Source organism: Syngnathus typhle, linkage group LG19 (genome assembly GCF_033458585.1).
Source record: "Syngnathus typhle isolate RoL2023-S1 ecotype Sweden linkage group LG19, RoL_Styp_1.0, whole genome shotgun sequence".
Taxonomy (NCBI): Eukaryota; Metazoa; Chordata; class Actinopteri; order Syngnathiformes; family Syngnathidae; genus Syngnathus; species Syngnathus typhle.
The window spans coordinates 8,088,504-8,107,960 of NC_083756.1; the positions used below are offsets into that span (position 1 = coordinate 8,088,504).

Genomic DNA, 19,457 nt, shown 5'->3' on the forward strand with positions numbered 1-19,457 from the left:
TATAAATATGCTCAACCAATCATTAGGAAATGAAAACAAATGAAAGCCATGATAAATATACATTTGTTGTACAAAAATCTCATTACCAATTCAACTCTGATGATGAAAATCATGCATGCATTTTACCAAGCATTTGTAATTTCAAAATTGTATTTAAAAATAGGACTTTTCTTACGAACACCACTGCGGTACAGAATGAACAGCAGTGTCGGAGGATAAAACAGTGCATGATCAAGATCAGTTTATAAAGCTTCGAGTCTATTTTGTCATCGTTTGTCATACTAACTCACCAGGTGTGTTGGGTGGGAAAACAGGAAGTGACGATGGCCCGTTGACTCCAGGAAGTAGCACTGGCGGAAGGCCAGAGATCCCCGGGTAGCCCGAGGGCAGGCTAAGGCCATGAAGTGCGGTGCTGTTGTCCACTGCTGTCTGTTGCTGCTGGCCGGGCAGACCGAGTCCTTCACCGGCTTTCTTCATGCGATCCAGCTCTTGCTGGGCCATCAGCTGTCGGACAGTGGTTGGTGCTAGGTAGTCTTTTTCCCTATCCACCTGGTTTCCCAGGGTTTCTTGCACTTTGGTGATGTGCTGCCTGGAGAAGATGTGGTCTCGGATGGACATTCGCGGAGTGTACTTTATACCACACAAAGTGCACTCTGGCCTCGGTCCATCTGGGGAGTTTTGACTTATTATGAATGGCTTTCCAATGTTGATCTTGAATTTCTTTTCTTTAGCTCTGGCATTCTGGAACCACACTTGGACAACACGCTTGGGAAGTCCAATCTCATTGCCCAGCATCTCACACTCTTGCATTGTAGGAGTGCGGTAATCACTGAAACAGGCTTTGAGGACTTTGAGTTGCAGGTTACTCATCTGCGTTCTGAATCTTTTATGACCCGGCCTATCCCCAGCATTGCCGCCTTTACCAGACTTGAAGGGGTTACCTGCCCCAAATGGACTCGGAGAACTGGGATCAGTAAGGCTTGACGATTCACTTCTGTCGTTGAGATCATCCAGGTCATCGTCTCGGGAGCTATAGTAGGAGTCACAGTCTTTTCCGGAGAAACTGAGGGCAGGGCTCACCATACTGAATTGGAATCGATCACTGCCACCATCAGAACTTGACACCATGCCACCCTTGTTGTCAGTCAACTTGTCCCCTCCGTTAGCTGTGAAGCTTTCAACCTCGTTGTTGTTGCCCTCGTCTCCAGTTGTAGCATCACTAATGGCAGTATTAATCGATGATGTCTCATCAAAGTCCATCTTGCTAAGATCGTACGATGACAGATCTGCTGAGTTAACATTAGGCCCATCGGTTTCATCACAGTTTTCAGCTTTTAATGATGAAGGGCTTAAGAAGTTTTTTAATTGAGCTTCAGATGGTTTTACTGGGGTTGATGACGCAGTAGGCAACTCGTAGTCATTTGGCTCAGTCTTGGTAGGCAGCTGTGAGAAGTCAAAGAAATTATACTTTGGGCTATCACCTCTGTCATTGTCTTGATTCATCATTGGACTTGGTGGCAAACTAAAGCCTGCCTGCTTTGCCTCATGCCAGTGTCGGGATCGTATGTGACTATCTAGAGCTGACTTGGCTTTGAACAGTGCCCGGCAAAAAGGGCATTTTTTGTGGGACTGGGAGGGTCCAATTGCTCGAAACTGACCCTTCCTCTCTCGAGCACGAGTGTTTTGGAACCAAACTTGGACCACTCTCTTTTTCAAGCCCACCTCTCTTGCAATGTGATCCAACATTTTTCTCGTTGGATTGGAATCAATCAGGTATTTGTCATAAAGGACCTCAAGTTGTTCAGGTGTGATAGTAGTTCTCAGTCGCTTGTCTCTGTGTTGTTCTTCACTACTGTTTCCGCCATCTTTATCATTGACGCATTCGTCCTTATCATCCAATTTTCTCTTCATTGATGCTGACCCTGCAGCAGAGGTCAAACCAGAACCACCTTGCGAAGACATTTGGGAGAGGCCTCCAGATAATAGCTGGCTAGCCATTAGCGGGTTGTTTGGGTCAAATATCATATAAGGCATGTCGATAGGTCTTTCGAGGAACTGCGAGTGCAGAAATTGGTTCTGGGCTGCCAAGAAATGCATGTGTTGATGTTCCTGCCAGAGCTCCACTGTAGGGAATGCAATCTTACACTGGTCACACTGGTATTGAAGCATCTGGTGTGGGAGGCTGTTTGTGAGGGAGGAAAGGGCCAGGGAGAGAGGACTAGAGGGCACTGCGGCTGCCTGCGGCTGGGAATGCGGTCTCGACATTGGGGGCTGGGCAACTTTCTGAGGGGGTGGTTGAGGCGTGCAAGCTTTAGATGGCCTTGGTTCTGGTAGTGATTTGACAACCGGTGAGGGTGCCGTCTCAGTTTTAATTGGGTCACTTTCAGAACGAGGTTCAAAATCTGGTTTAGGAGAGGCTTTTCCAATGCTGGCACGAGGAGAGGCCATCACAGGGGAGCTTGAGCCAGAGCTGGTAGCAGTTCCCTGGGAATGTTTGGGTGGCTCTAAAGATTGCTGGCTCATTCTTATTGGAAATTGATCATCTGTGTATTCTTCACATTGGTTTTCCTCACTGCCTTCCTCATCTTCGTCCTTGTAGCACAGCTTCTTCTGGTGAGTGATCAGGTCAAAGATGCGTGGGAAAACAATGTTGCACTTCTTACACTGGTACTGCATGTTGCTAGTTCTTATGTAGCGTTCATTCGTCAGCTCCTTTTTCTCACTATCTTTAGAATCGGCCTGGTTCTCGTAGGTCTTACGGGCTTTCTGACGTGCATTCTGGAACCACACAACAATGACTCGTGTTGGTAGATTAAGGACGGTGGAAAGTTGCTCAATTTCATCATCCTTAGGATAGGCATTGGTATCAAAGAAATCTTGAAGAACCCTCAATTGGTAATCTGTGAATCTGGTTCTGGAAGACCTCTTGTTGATAGTTGACTCAGTCCTGTAGTATTCGTGACTGTTTAGCTGAGTCTCGATCCGGATGTCATCCAAGGTAGTAATGGGAGGAATATTAAAATTGTAGGGGGAGTCTTTGCTTCGCTGCCTCTCTTTGAAGAGGGTGTTACGGAACCAGTGCTTTATGACCTTTTGAGGCAAACCAGACTTCTCTGACATCTCCTGGATTTGCTCTTCATTGGGGGAATTGTTGATGTCAAAGTTGGCACGGAGGATTTTTAACTGGTCATCAGTTATTCGAGTTCGCGGTCGCTTAAACTGGGACTGGCGGAGAAAGTTCGGATCGAGCCCCAATTGTTGCTGGCAGAGTTGCGTAAGGTCGGTGGAGAGAGAATCCATAGTGGGCAGCTGGAGGGCCAATTGAGGGGGCAATCCTGGGTGCTGAACGGATTGCATCATGAGGGGTGAGAAAAGGGGCAGATCCAAAGGAACAGGAAGTTGCACTTGGGGAGGTGCAGGAGGAGCAGTGGGTGTTGGGGGAGGGTGTGGTGGCTGCAGTGGTGATGTCTGGTGAGTACTTTGGTGGGAGGTCTGATGGGAGACAGAAACTGTTGATGGTGTCGGCGTTTGCGGCTTGCTCATTGACGTTGAAGTCGATGGCGGTGTTGTCACCGGGGCACTCACAGGAGGAGGCGGGGGTGGAGGTGGTGGAGGCGGCGGTGGAGGCGGTGGCGTTTCGGGTGAAGCAGGGTTGATTGGGTAGAGTTTGTCATAGGCCTCTCTGTACTGCTGAGCAAACTTTTCAAGTTCTACATATGGGAAAAACTGACTGTGCACATGCTCTTGGTGGCTTTTGAGAATAAGCATATTGGAGAAGAGCTTTCCGCACATTCCACATTCAAGCTTATCAGTCTTCATATCCATTTGTTCATTTCCATCTTTATTTTTCTTTTGGTTCTTCTGTCTATTTTCGTTGTATTGGATGACCAGTTCGAATCCAAAATTCTCCAACAGTGCTTTGGCTGCATTACCCCTAGCTCCTGACACAATACGAGGAGGAGGAATCGATGGTTCAGAGAATTTGGACTTTTTAATATCTTTTGCCCCATCCATTAAAGCGTCGCATCCATTTTCCAACTTTGCTCTGTCTTGTCTTTCAAGGTGGTCTTCTGCCTCTTTTGACATTTGGATATCTGAAATGGATGCATTGGTGGGCTCCATTTTGGGTTTTTGGTTTAGGATTTGTTGGTTCTTCTGCTGCTGAATCTGTGCCTGTGTCTGAGAGACTTGCTGCTGCTGCTGCTGCTGCTGTTGTTGTTGAGCCTGTTGCAGTTGATGCTGCTGTTGCATCTGCTGCTTCAAATCTTCTAGGAAGGATCCCGTAAGACCTGGCATTCCAAAAGCTGCTGCTGAATGCAGAGCAAGTTCCGGACTTAGATTGAACTCTGCTCCTGGGATGTAGAAGGGGAATAAGAATTGCGGTTGTTGAAATTGCAGCAATGCTTCTGGGGTCATTGGGAAATGAGGAAAGAAAGCTGGGTTGAGAAATTGAGGCTGGAAGAAAGCAGCCTGCTGCTGCAGTTCATGCTGAAGTTGCATTTGCAGTTGCGCTGAGGACTGGGCCGACTGGTGGCTGCTTGACTGCGCTGCCGCATGGTCGCTAGCTTGTTTCGTGTTGCTGTTGGTATTAGCGTCTTTGGGTTCCGCAGTATTTTCTTTATGAGCGGACGTTGCTGCACTTGGAGCCGAGTCTGTGTTGCTGTTGTTTCCTTGTGTGCTTGGAGCAGGACTTTTTGCCGGCACTGGACCACTAGTCCCACAGCTATTACTGCTCATTTCAGATTTGGCCGTCCGAGCTTTAGTCTGATGGAGTACGGACCTCATGTGAATCTCTAATGTTGAACTTTGGCTATATGCAACATTGCAAATATTGCATTTGAATGGTTTGTTGTCAATGTTGCTGCTTGTTTCTTGGGGAACTGGGCTCGATGCCTCTTGAAGGACTTTTTTCAACTTGTGCAGATGGGAAACGGAATTATAGTGGACTAATAAAATATTCTTCTGAGTGAAAGACTCCTTACATACTGTGCACTTGTAAGGTCTTGAAGGATCTAAAAATTTCTCCATCGTAAAGTTTGGCCCCTTCCTAAATGGTAAGGTCCGTTTTGGTTCTGCTCCCATCTCATCTATCAGAGAGCTGCTGTCACTTCCGGTAGGACTGGGCTTTTCTTCCTGATCCATTTCATCATCCTTGTCCAAGTCATGCTCAAAGGCCTGAGCTTCCTCCAAAGCCCTGGCTTCACTCTCAGTGATATCGCCATTCAGAGGGAGATTTCCAATCAGCTGTTGCACTTCACCCTCAGTTAGTTCCGGATGTCCATTCTCTAAATGCTTCCTGAGGGCCAGGAATGTCCTGAAACTACGCTGGCAAAGGCTGCACATCGTGGCTGCTCTGATGGCATGGTACTGGGAATGGATCTGGAGCTTCTGCATTGTCTTGAATGCCAGACTGCAGTGATTGCAACGATACTTGTAGACATGGCGATCAGACACTGACAGTTGCTGCTGCTGCTGTTGGAGCCTCTGGAGTTCACTGAGATGATCCTGAAGCGTATCAGGGGACTTGCTGTCATGCCCTAACCCGCTTGTTCTTCTCCAGTCTGGAGCCTCTGAGGCCTCCTTTGGGGGCTTCATTTCCTCACCTTGGAGGTCTGATTCATTCTTATCTTGACTTGCCGATTCATCTCTTGAAGAGTTTCCTTCAAGGAGACAACACAATTTAAAGGTGTCAATTTAGAATCGAAGAGCTATGCACAGATGATGCGATTAAAAATGTTGGTCAGTATCGGAACCGAGTCTTGTTTACCTTGTGATTTTCCAGATTGATCGAGAGATGCTGATGACTCGATCGAAGTCAATCCCTTGTCTTGTCCAATTTGTGGATGACTAGAACTATTTGAGCCAGTTGTATCAGGTCCAACAACCTATCAAGAGCAAATAGTTTCTCTTTCATTACGACAGCTTCAAAATGGACAACGTCAAAAGTTAAATGACAAGGAAGGGTCAGGTCCAATTTCCGACAGCGAGGACAATAGTTCCAAAGACAAATGGGCCGTAAAACTTTTGTAATTGCCGATGAGGACAGCGGGGTCACTTTGTCTTTGTGATGAAACGATGCCATGCAATTACAGGCAATTACATGGACACATGCACACGGGCTTTACTTACCGTCATAATGAGCTTTTCAACACAGTCAGGTGCCACACTGTGAAGGTGGGTGAGATGCAGCTGCAGGTGAATCTTGTTGCTGAGGACATCCTGACATAGCGGGCAGCGGATCACCGGCTGCATGGAATGCTGGGACATAACGTGAAGCTGCATACGGTTGGCATCTTTACTGCTGAAGTTGCAATAGGGACACTGCTGAACCTAGAAGAAAAAATGGAGGTGGTTTTAATGACTACATTCGCATGTGATACAGCCAGATGAAGCGATTTATAATATGGCTGGAGATCTTTTGAACTGCAATGGGTTAATATGGAATCTCCATACCATGTTTTAAAGTTGTGTACTGTCCCAAGCTACGTCACCAGGCACTCATTACTGAGAGTATGCGGAACATAGCTGCCACTCTACCACCTGTCTTAATAGAATCCATTTCTGAAATGACAAAGTCTTCCACCCTTATAGGACCCAGACGAGCTAATACTCCATAATCTAATTTAAAAACACATTTTTTAAAGAGATGCAAACTGGGGCGCCACAAGATGAGTATAGGTATTCTATTTCAGAAGATGATGACTTTCCTGATATTAAAAAAAGCTCCACCAAGGAGGGAATGGAGGTGTTTAACCCTTTCCCCCAAAAAATGAAGCTTACTATCTTTCTATATTCTGTACTGTTTATTCTGTTCAGGGTCAAGGCAGGAGTTGGAGTGTATCCCAACTGACTGGGTGAAAGGCAGACAATACTCTGAATTGATTGGCAGTCGATAACAAGGGTTGTGAATGGAGTGGGAATTGATCTCACTTCAACTGCGTGAAAGTCCGCTACTACACAACCAACGGCATTGAAACCAGAGGTTTGCCTCAATCACTTCACAGGTAGAAATATTGGATGTATATTCATTTTCATTAAATAGTATGTTTTAATACAGTCGGCTATCCTGGAAAAAAAAACCACCTCAGTCAGACATCAACATGGTTTAGCAGACACAGTTGTGTTGCCTTTGAAAACAGTAACAAATCTCTCAGTGCACCTCAAACATTTTGAGGATGAGTTACATCAAACCTTCACACCGCCTGGGGATTTTTCCAACATAGTTCAACTTGTGTCACACAACTGAAAGATTCTGCAAAGCGGTCGGTACCTGTTCGGCGGTAGAGCTCCTGGCTTCAACAGATTTGGGTCTTTTCGGTGGACTTTCAATTTGTTGATCGGGCTGGAGTGAATGTTTCACCGCAGTGTTCTGTCCACTCGATTCTTTGGATGTGGCATTCACTCCTTAAATGGGGAAGAGAAAAAAATATATTCCTAAATAAAGCATGAGTCATGAAACAAACCTGGAACTCTTCCAAATGATAACAAACATGATTCGAAAATATTTTGTCCATTTGGTTTTCATTTTACAGAAAGCAAAGATACTCAATCTATGATGTCTTCATGTACCGTGGATACAAAGACATTTCAAGGAGACGTACAGGTGATCATTTAAAAGCTTTGACACCGACACAACTTAAGCTTACGGGCACGGGCTGCATAACTCATGCACACCCCTAACGCACACACTTCCTGCCTTGAGGCCATGTGAAATGGAGAAAACTCGGGCAGGCTCATTATCGCAGCACGACATACATTAAATGTTATGGTAATATTATACACTTCATTAGATCATATACATTTCCCCAGCTGCTTCAACTGTGCCTCTGTCTGCACAAGATGCAACATTTTTTTGGGGGGGGGCGTTGGTCACGGCTGGTGGTACAGTCGTGCATGTGTCAGTTTGTACGTGCATGTGTAAGTGTGTATGACGTTAGCAAACAGCGCCCTGTATGGGGAGATCAGCCTCTGGTTGTATTTAGTGATAAATCTTTCATTAGCTTCATCCTCATATACAAGGCACTGCAGCTCAACACAGCTGGTGCAAAACAAAGACCCGGCATCAGACCCCACCCCCCCCCCCCCCAAGTCATCATCCACAAACCCCTCCCACGCCTGGTCACTCAAGGCAATATGCGAGCCTCACTCTTGCGAATCAACGCTTCACGCTAGATGCACAAAGGGAAAAAAGGGGGGGAATCAAAGCGTTGATACGTGGAGAGAAGAAGGACAAAATGCATTTCATATTATTCCATGCTCATGTTTTTACTGGGTGCATATCAATTCCTCTGGCCCGTTCATGCATTTTAATTCTGTTGCATTAAGTAGGCGTTCCACTTATTTTATTTGTAATCCCCTATATCTGGAGACTGAAATATTGGCCTGTCAAGGGAAGTGACAAGAGAGAAGGGGGGGAGGAAGAAAAAAAAAAAAAGGGGGGGGGGTAGCGCACACAAGGGCACAATGTGAATTTCCAAGAACATCGGAAAATTGGACCGCAGCTCAGAATAGCAAGGTAATCTTGTCTTACGCCGCTTGCCACGGCCCCTGCAGGGCTTACATGCGTGTTGCTGTGCATGTATGCGTGTACATGGTCTTCCATGACAGGCCTCCTGTGCCACTTGATTGCAGCCATCATATAAGCTGACCTTTGGCCTCTCTAGCGCCCAACCTCTCCAATTCATTATGAGCGATTCTAATTTCAACTTTCAATTTTTGCCTGCGTCTTTCACTCAATTTGCAACTAAATTGCATCCTCGCGAGTGGAGATGAAGCGATTGTCAGACAAGAGCCCGCAAACACATTTACATGGCGGATGGGAGCGAGGCCACACATCACCATTGATTACCGTCATAGTGAACGCAAATGTTGGTGTAACGGCCGCACGCTTGCTCGTGCGTCTGTTTTTGATGTCGATTTGTCTCGGTACTTTCATCAAGAGAAAGAGTTGGCCTAACCTTGAATGCCGAGAGAGCCGATCTCTCTCTGGCCACTTAGGAGATTTAAATGGCGAGCCCTGCCGGTGCATAATGAAGCCGTTTGGAGAAATGCCTTCTAAAATCGAGTGTCCTTCAAAACATACCTGAAGCCCGATTGTGCACAATGGGGTAAAAGCACAATTCGAATAGCAGCTATGATTTTATGAGAGAAAATCAAATATCCATTTGGCGCTTTTTGCTCTCAAAGTCTGCATGGCAAGAATCATTAAAAAATAATAATGGGGGGGTGAGCGGGATCCAGAAGATGGCAACCACCCCCCCCTCGTTTTCCTTTGTCTGCATCCTAACACTTAATGACTGCACTTTTCCCCTCCTCCCTCTTCTTTGCCGTCCACCATCCCTCCATCCTCATGCGGACTCCAGCAGCTGCAGGCCAGTGAAGCGGAGGGGCCGAATAAACCTGACACCCCGTAACCACTGCGAGCTACCCCTCCCACACGCCACCAATGACAAATGTCTGCATGCAGCAGGACCTGGCTTGATTAGATGAATCAAAAGGAGATTTATGACACTCGCCCCCCCCTTTTGCATTTCAGGGGGGGAGAGCGCAGCACACTCGCCACCCATCTTTATTTGCAACTGTCAGTGGCGTTTAGGGTGTCACGGATGCGCACTTACAAAGCAAGTACGCTCGCAGATGGAGTGAAGTAAAGAGCAGTGGAGGGAGGGAGGCAGAGTGAAGCATGTGAGTTTAAATAAAACTGCATGTTGGCTTAAAGTAAGTATTATATATCTTAAATATTTGCAAAAATCAACACGGCCAAATTTGGACAATAATCAACCATAATACTGTAGTTGATCAAATACGGCTCTCTGACGGCAGCATCAACATCGAGCCTCACTTTCTATTAAGAATACAATGTGATTGTTTGCGACCGAAAACTTTTTCATTTCGCCCAAACTTAACCTACTCTGACCTTGCGCGAGCGACCGAGCAATTAGAGCTCATTCCCGACAATGTCATGAAAAGACGAAAGGCTCCACAACTTAAACGGAAGCAGGCTGGGTGGCGGCAGCTTGGATTTAGTATTCAATTTAGCACTGCTGAGTCCTGGCAGACTGGCTAAGGTTATGAAGCAGTAAATCTACAAGGGGGAGCTGGCCAAAATGGGCCATGGAGGGTCGGTTGACATGATTTACTTGTCTCTTGCTCTGAGGTTACGCATTAGGCTGACCCCCGGTCACTTGATAACATTACAACAACACACAGTGAACCCCAAACTCCCACCAAAGTACTCAGCGGGTTGTAGAAGGAGAGAGGAAAGAATGTTAAAAAGCAACTGTCTTGCCATTTACGGGAGTTTTTTTCAATGACTTGCTTTCTTTTCTGTTGCATCTGATAAGAGCGATGAATATGAACAAGGCCTTGTCACATTTGACAAATCGGTTATGACGCACAACAAGCTGCGGTTAAGAAAAAACAACAACACACATGCATGGAAGAATAGCTGCAGGCCTATAATTAAACATGCTAATATCGCTGAGATATTTTAATTTCATTTCAGAGAGACTGAAAACAAGTGGAGCCCTCATCTCAAATTTGCGAGATGGATGCAAATAAAAAAAAAACATGGAATACATAAAAAAAATCCAATCTGGTTTGTGTGCAAAATCCTTTTTGTTATCCACGCAATCCAAACTTGTATGCTTGTAATAAATTTGACTGCGGGAGCAATGAGTAATAGTTTTGCTAATTTGAAGCAGGTAGATAATTGCAAATTTCCTTGGACCGCAGGACAGGCTCATTTCCATGATGGGCCCTTTTGTTTAGTTGGTTATTTATAAGAAGTAGGCCCTTGAGCCATGGTGACATGCGCCGTCTACTCACACAGCACAAAGCTATCTGGAAGTAATCCACATCAGGGACATTTGCATGGAGAATGTAACATGGATTATAATTAATCTAAAGTGACATGGGATTTAAAAAGACAATGTAAATGAAGCTGGGGAAAAGCCCACTCTGCCTTTCCTGCCCCCCCCCTTTTTTTTTTTGCCATCTCCCTCTTCCCCTCTGCATCTACTATCTGCCCCCTCTTTGTTTAAAGCGTCTCGGAGATGAAGTGTGCAAACAGCAGACTGCTCACTTGGCCACACTGTAATCCCTCCCCTCCGTTGGGAATCACACATACACACATATATGAAGCCAGTCACACACTGGAGGCTGAGGAAGGGCTCGCTAAATTCGACGACTTCGAGTTGGGGAAAGAAAGGGGGGGAAAATGCGAGAAAGAGAGAGGGAGGTGAGAAATAGAGAAAGTGATAGGGGAGATAGATGGTGATATAGAGATAGAGATAAAGAGAGAGAGAGTGATAGTGAGAGAGAGAGCTGGTGAGAAAGACGGAGATATAGAGAAATAGAAAGATAGAGAGAAATGGAGAGAGGGAGAAATAGAGCGAGTGATGGGGGAGATAGCTGGAGAGATAGCTGGAGAGATAGAGAGATAGAGAGAGAGAAACAGAGAGAGGGAGGGATGGATAGACAGACAGACATACACTTTGTTCTTTTTTTTTTTTTTTGCACGTGCGCAGTGGTGTTAAACGACATTAGCAGTAATATACGACGGCGAACGCACGGACGGTGGTTTCCCCCCCGCCAGTGGCTCAGATAGGACTGTCAGAGAGATAGAGCTGAAAGATAGATGACGAGCCAAACTAATAGGCCCCGGCCTCACTCGGCTCGCCTTCTGCCTCATTGAGCCTCACATTATGGAGCAAGGTATGGCATGCTAGGATGCAGGAGAGGAGTGGGGGGTTACTTTCAGATAAATGGAGGCTGGGACTTGGAAGGTGTCTGCACGGTTATTGTGGGAGAGGAAGACATTAGGGAAGGAGAGAGAGAGAATTCCATCCGATGAAATGGAGGCGCGGGGTGCCATGTGATATTCATCCCCAGCGGTGGATTTCCATCTCATACATAAACGACTGCATGAATTCTTATTTGGGTAAATCACATCTAACAAAGGCAGGGCTACCCTGACCACCCAACACCACCGGCCAGAATGTGCATATCGTTGCTCCGAGTCATTCTTGGAAATTAAAGGATGGATTGAGCAAGAGGAATAAAATGAAAGGTTGGTGGCATGAAAAAAAAAATAGTGGTTGTCAAAATGCAATATTAGAAAAACATACACAGCAGCCACCTCACCCAGCCCCCCATCTAATCCCGAGCTTATGAAAAATTAATATGTCATCGGAGAGGGCACAAGAACGGGAAAAGATTAATGCAAGGCGCTTATAAATTACAAGCACGCAAACTGATTTGATTAAAAAATAATCTGGGCCTGGACATTGCCTTGTAATAACCACAACTTGTCCTTCTCCTTTTTTCTCTGTTTTCCTCTCTCTCTCTCTTTCTCCTCTCTCGGTCTCACTCTCGCTTTCTGACAGATGGAAACAATTAAAGCGGGTCACATGGAGGCTAGTCAGCGGCGTTCACATGTTCCGCACACGTTTAGAACTTACTCCTGAGTGAACGCGAGGGAAAGATCACTTGAGAAAGATGGGATGCTTTAAACTAGGCGATGCATGTGAATGCACGCCCGGGTGTGTGTGTGTGTGTGTGTGTGTGTGTACTCACGCTCAGTTCTTCTGCTGTCAGTCAAGTCTCGGTCAGTGAGGTTGGATGCGGGCCTGGAAGAAGAGCCAGGAGGTCTCTCAGCATCCTCTGCGTTCTCCTCTGAAAATGCAACAAATGCTAAATTACCCATGATGCTCTGAACAAAGAAGAAGCGGCGCTCAAACTGACAGCAAGCTGACACATTGAATGATGCCTTTACATGCGTTCCAAACAATTATCGTCTCAAGCAACATAAGTCAAGTTGACTCACTGTACAGTCTGTATCAACAGGAAAAAATACTTTAACATGTGCCTTGTTAAATATAGCCCTGGCCTGCCGCTTCTGGAGGGGGAAACATAAAACATCCAATGCCTGACGGAAGGGGTGGGACATTTCAAATATGACGTGAAATTATGTAGCACGTGTGAACTGCATATGGAATTCTTGTTACCGGACTTTATCCTTCTTCACATTTGAAAAAATAAAATAAATATATATATATATAATAATATAAATAAATATAAATATATACATATATATATATATATATATATATATGCATGCTTACTACTATTAGCAGATTAGCCTAGCCATCTCTGAGAGTTCAGCCCCTTGTTTGATAATTCTGTGTATCTGCAGTGTTCTGCCAGTGGATTAAAGCCAGTGTGTGTGTGTGTGCATGTGTATACGTGCATTTGTGTGCAAGTGTGTATATGTGTCGCCAGCACAAGCTAACACTAATCCTAGCCGAGCTCCAGCGCTCCCTTTCATCCAGCCATCATTTGTCTCCGGCTGGGCTGATGTCACTTTGTAATGAATTTTGAGCAGTCTGAGAGAGGCCAGATAACCAGGCATGCGGGCACGCTCGCTCACGCACACGCACGTGCGCACAAACACACGCGCACGTCCGCACACACACGTACATGTGCGTGTGCATCTCCACATCCAAAGCCCTCCTCCATTTCAGAGCTAGCAAATGAATAAAAATCCCAAAGTGAAACACTTGCAGCCAGGCGTCAAATCACACAAACTGAAACGCGCACATACACGAAACCAAATAAAAAAAAAAAGAAGCATTAAAACTGTCATATCTTCTTAATGTGTGTGTGAGGGGTGGAGGGAATGTATGGTAAAGGGTTCCTTTCACTGTGAACCGCCTTACTCTGCCACAAAATGAGAAAATCAAAATAGTGCGTGTGCGTGCGTGTGTGTGCTGAGTGACAAAAAAGGAATTTGAAAAGCGCTTTTCATTTAAAAGCTGTGAATGTCCTGAACAAAAATGTCCAACTTTAAAATCAAATCGTCTTTTTTCATATTTGTATGAAATTCAACATTAACAGTGCAACAAAAAGGTGCACAGGGGTCAGCTTGCAAGATGCATACAATCATTTTGGCGATTGTACGACAAGCCCGCAAACATGATATCATCAACCCTTTTGAATACAAGACATGCGAAAATAGACAATTGCACACAAATCGACAATTGTGAATCATTTCTAACTGCTGCTGCATCCATCTTTGTAAAAAAATCCTCTAGGGGGCACTCTACCTGTAAAGGCAAGAGAACGAGAGACACTGCAAAGAGAAGAAAGAGGAAGGAAAGGGATAATATGAGAAGAAAGGAGAAGGCCATCATCTGGGCTTCATCAATGTTTTTTTTCTCTCGTTCTTTTACCCCCACCTCCCTTTGCATTGGTTAGATCAGTGGCAAGTGTGTGTGTGTGTGTGCAAACGGGAATGCGTTTCCACGCTGAGGACATTCCCAGACGAGCTCTCTCAATACATCAGCACAGTGTCTGCCCTCTGACTGACCCTGACAGTTACACACCACATGATGGTGTCGATGCTATGTGTGTGTGTGTGTGTGTGTGTACCCCATTGATCAAGTGAGTGAGACAGTGACCGCATGTGTTTGCATGTGTGCTGTCATAAGCAAGTGTGTGTGTGTGTGAGTGTGAAAGATCACTGACGATCAACTTAATCGCAACCAGAGCAAAACTTTCACGGCCACCTTCCATCGCCTCGTGCACATGCACGGACACACACACACTCACAATTATACACAAAGACGTATACAAACACACACACACAAAGTGGGTCAGGCAGTGGGTGTGATTTTGGATTTTGGCAGCCCGACGAGATCCTCCTTTGATGTGGCTCGGCCGGAACATTAAAGCCGGCCGGTGAGCTGGATTCTAACCACACAGCCCGGGTCCGATTACCCCGGGCGACCAACGACAGCCTATATTTAACTGTTAGAAGAGGAAGAAGAATTAAGTGATTCTTGATCAGCAACACACCCAAGCCGACGTGGTTTTACATTTAGCTATTAATTGGAACCACTGGCCGTGGCCATGAATAAATAAGAGATCCTCAAGGGCAACCTTGGACATCTTTAAAAACAAAAATGTTCTGCCTTTTGTCCCCACACAAATTGTAGGACTGTTTAAATGTATATCTAAAATCCTTTTAATGTGTGCAGCCATGGCAATTGCTTTTCCAGACGTCTGATTGGCAAAATTGTGCTTCATAGGCAGAAAATGTCATCACATTTATTTTGTGACTACAAGGTAAACGTTTTTTTTCCCTATTACCTGCATATGTATGACCTAAATAATTCACAAAAGAAACATTTAGTTAACTTTATTTTAAGTATTATTTTAAGATTGCTAGTCCACTTCCATGACAAGTAAAAATGATACACGAGGACGCAGAGCAAGAAAGAGATGTTTGGAAAGAAAATAGAAGAATAGACATATGGGTGATGAATGCAATGGAGGTTGTATAGTATGTGTGTATATGTGTACGTGTGTGCGTATCTGTGTCTCCGTTGGCTGTATAATGACCTGCTCTGAGACCACTCGCTCCCCCTTCTGTCTCCCCCTAAGGGCCCATAACCACCATGCCGGGTCATTATGTGCCCGGTGGAGGACTCGGTTGCACAGCACAACAACCACAGAGAAATAAGACGCCAACAAACAGGACTCGGAGACTCCAAAATGGCTGAATTCATTAGTGTGGGCCAAGTCGCCACTAATTTGCTTCTTTAGGGTCTCATTAAAGAAGAAAATGAGGAAACCTTATACATGTGTGTATGTATATACTTGTTTATACGGTTATACGGTACCACAGTGTGTGTGTGTGTGTGTGTGTGTGTGTGTATATATATATATATATATATATATATATATATATATATATATATATATATATATATATATATATATATATATATATATATAGTATATACTGTACTTAGAGCTATTGTAGAATGCTTCATTAAAATCAGTACTGTTGTGATAGAAGTTGGAAAGTAGTAACGGGGAAAAATAATGATGCATTGTTGAACGCAATAGATGTGAAGGCCTGAATTGAAAAATGTGTGGATACAACTCAAGATTTACATCATGCAGTTTAAAGGTTTGCACAGTAAGTTGTGCATACGTGCACATACAAAACTTACATGACAACTTTCTACCTTAATACCAATTGTAAAATAATACAAAATGAAAGATAGTTCATGTGTCTCCAGTACGAGGAAGTAGTGCAGCTCTAACGCCCACAACAAGCATGTCTCCCCCACTTATCGCTGATGTTGATTTTGATTTCTTCTTACAACTCCGGTCATGTCCCTTGTGAGACTGCATGTGAGAGTGCACAAATGCAAAGAGGGGCCCTGTGATGTCACATTTCGGTGCAGTGCGCGTGGCTCCGGTTTGGCCTCCTGGTTCGAAAGGGGAAAGCTTTGAAACACTACACTGTCCCGCACATGCACATGCAGTCGAGGGCCAGCGGTAATAGTGCCAGAATAATAACCTTATAGACTTACTGATCTCCTTCCCTCCTGTTCTCTCACCCTCAAATCTTTATTTACCCAACTCTCCCTTTTACACCCCTCCCCGCCCATTCTCCCCGTACCTACACCCCCCCCCCCCAAATTTCAGCGCGTTTAACAAGCATTTAGATCTTAACCAGATGTTGTTAATGTAGCATGTCTAAAATACTAAACATCAACCCAGCAGAGAGGGGCCGCAGCTCCTGCACAACAGGGCCTGGGAATAACTCACACACGTGGAGACTTCACATGCACACATTTACGCCCACGTAAAGTTTCATGTATTTAATGCAGCGTTCCACAGCCCACATGCTAACATGTAAACACACGTGTTTCCATGCACACGTTCAAACACACCCTAAGAAGAGCAGAATATATTACGCCAGCAAAATAAAAGAAAATTAGCTTCAGCTCAACCTGGGGCGTCAGAGAATAGCATTTAACACACTCCTGGTGTGACTGTCATTGACGGAATGCGCTGAAAAATTAGTTTCGTGTGGAGACGGGGGGGGCGAAGAGGGTATGCTCGTATCAGCAGCTCCAAATTTGCTTTGTTGTTGTCAATTACGACTTCCTGAGACACCATATTGAATTTCATTTTCCCTCAAATTGCCCGCTCTGATGTCTCGCGGGCAACTAACAAAACGTATTAATGTTCCTAAAAAAAAGAAAAGAAAAGGAATTTAAATAAACATAACCTAGATTAAAACCTCGCTTCTACAGAAATAAGCTGTTGTTGCTCGTTAGGCGAGGGGGGGAGGTTCACTTTCAATTCTGCATGAATGAGAGGTAACGTATATGATTCTTTAATGCCAGATACAAAAGACGGGATAACAATATGGCGTCTGCGGTGCAGCACCTGGCCTGATACAACAATGCTGACACGCCAACTACACACCTCCGCACACAAACACCTGCGTCTTACACAACAGCCATATTGCATTTTGGCAGCCTTGATCACCCCGAGCAGAAGCGCAAGAGCGGCACGACGCACTCACCGGGAGATTTCGGAATCATCTGAAAAGAGAATTCCTCTCCTCTCTCTCATCTTAGCTCTATTTTCTTTTATTTCCCACTCCTTTATGATACCTCGGTGCAATATTTATTCACCCCCCCCCCCATATTATAAACACCTGCTCGACGAGGTGGCACACACAGCGGAAATATCACACGAGCTCACCAGGTTGACCCAGTCAGGTTCAATGGATGGAGGGATGAAAAGAGGGAGGAACGCTGACAAAAACACACACAAGGAGCCGAGGGTTAATGGCGTTGCCGTCTCTGTGATAAGAATTCATTCTCTTCTATTACCAGCACTTATCAAGGACGTACACACACACACCATCATACACAGTGAGGGTCCAAGATCGATAGATGATCCTAATGAAGAAAGCAGCTGTTTCTCGGCACACCTGGCCGACTCTATCAGCCCGACAAGATCTCGCCGCCACGTTTGTCCTTCTATCCATCCATCCATTTAGCTATCTATCCATCTACTTTTAATCTTTTCACACAGCGAGTCATCCACATCTATCCTATTTGTCCCTCCATTTATTCCTCCAATCTGAACATCCATCGCTACACTGGTTAACAGCCATACCAGCAAGGCAGATATCAATTGTAATTGCCCAGAGTGGCTCTTGTCATGTAGGGGTTTCTTTTTTTCTTCTTCTCAGAACTAATACCAGGCCAAGAGGAGGAAATCTAATTGAAGAAAAAAATAAAAAGCAGTGGATTTAAGAGCACATGCGTTCTGTTGCCTTTGTGTGTGTATCTATGCTTTGAAATGTGATGGAATAGATTTTGTTTGAAAAGGAAGTCGATTGTTTTAGTTGAATATACCTGTTCACTGAGATGGTGTCCCAAAAGGAATGTAATTCTAAAAATGAAAATTCCTGATTTTGACCTTATTTACCGTACTTCCATTGGATTCAATGGAAGTGCCATTAACAGAGAATGCATTCATGTCGTAGCAACATTCCTCAATGATGGATGCTACCATTTAACATTTCATCCTCACGTAACATGTGACTTCCCTTTAAAGAGGAGGGGGGGTGGAAAAATGTCACGTGTTTTGCAGTACGGCATGACTTTACAACATACAAAGAATATCTCCGGGCGGAAATATTCATTAAGTTGCTTAGAATCAGCTCGGAAAATGACCACACGGTACCTGCGATACGCAGGCACATGAGGCATCTTGCCCTGGAGATGGTATTCACAGATGCTTATAAAGTCGGAGTGTTGGCTTTCCTTAGACCTTCTCCAAAACATGCAAAAAATGTCCATTTCATTACTAGCTAAACAATGTCATATGGGCCCCCACTGGCCCTAATAGAGGCAGACAAAGACAGAGCAGCACACATATGCTTCGAATAAATCAGATTACCCAGGGAGCGGGGGTGAGGAGGGGAAGAGAATGAGGGAGCGAAAGAGGGAAAGAAAGGGAGACACCGCCAGACACTTAGAGGATTGACAATATTCCCGTTTCTTGCTACCTCTCCCCCCCTACACACTCCCCGCAACCCACACTTTCCTTTGCTACACCTCCCTCGCTCGCTCCCTCCCCCCCAGCCTCCTCTAGCGGGATCTGTTTTAGATTTGAGCCAGAGCTTCAGCCATATCTCTCCCTTATCTCTGCTAGCCGTCAGAAAACAGAAAGCTCCATGTTTCCATGCATTAGACTCCCAGTTCCTGACACGCCACTTGAAAATCCCCACAGCACGTCAAAATGGCAGCGCTAAAGTGCAACGATATGATTTCATCAAATGGAAGGCAGGTTCGCGGCTTGCATTCGATAGGACTTTGTCTGGATTGATTTGGGATCATATCAGAGAATTATTATTATTATTATGTTCTGAAAATAAGGTGCCCCAATCTTAAATGCAATTCATGGAAAACTACCAAAACAAAATTTGTCCTTACAATTTTTACACACGTTTTTGCACAGGGCCAAAGTTGCTCACATATACAATTTTTTAAGCCAGCAAATGCCAATATAATATGCTTCAAATTAGATCATGATTTTGGAATTATTCTAATCATAACCGGAGTGCGCTGTTGTTC

At 44.9% G+C, this 19,457-nt stretch overlaps 1 protein-coding gene across 1 annotated transcript in view; it reads right to left on the reverse strand.

Moving 5' to 3' along the window:
* Window positions 1–19,457, reverse strand: part of zfhx4 (zinc finger homeobox 4) — a 66,115-nt gene that overhangs the window by 4,608 nt on the left and 42,050 nt on the right. The window contains exons 7-11 of the mRNA XM_061265586.1: window positions 12,577–12,675; window positions 7,271–7,404; window positions 6,130–6,330; window positions 5,768–5,885; window positions 291–5,660 (exon numbers count right to left, since the gene is read on the reverse strand). Coding sequence (XP_061121570.1) covers window positions 291–5,660; window positions 5,768–5,885; window positions 6,130–6,330; window positions 7,271–7,404; window positions 12,577–12,675 — 5,922 coding nt within the window. The remainder of the gene's footprint in view (window positions 1–290; window positions 5,661–5,767; window positions 5,886–6,129; window positions 6,331–7,270; window positions 7,405–12,576; window positions 12,676–19,457) is intronic.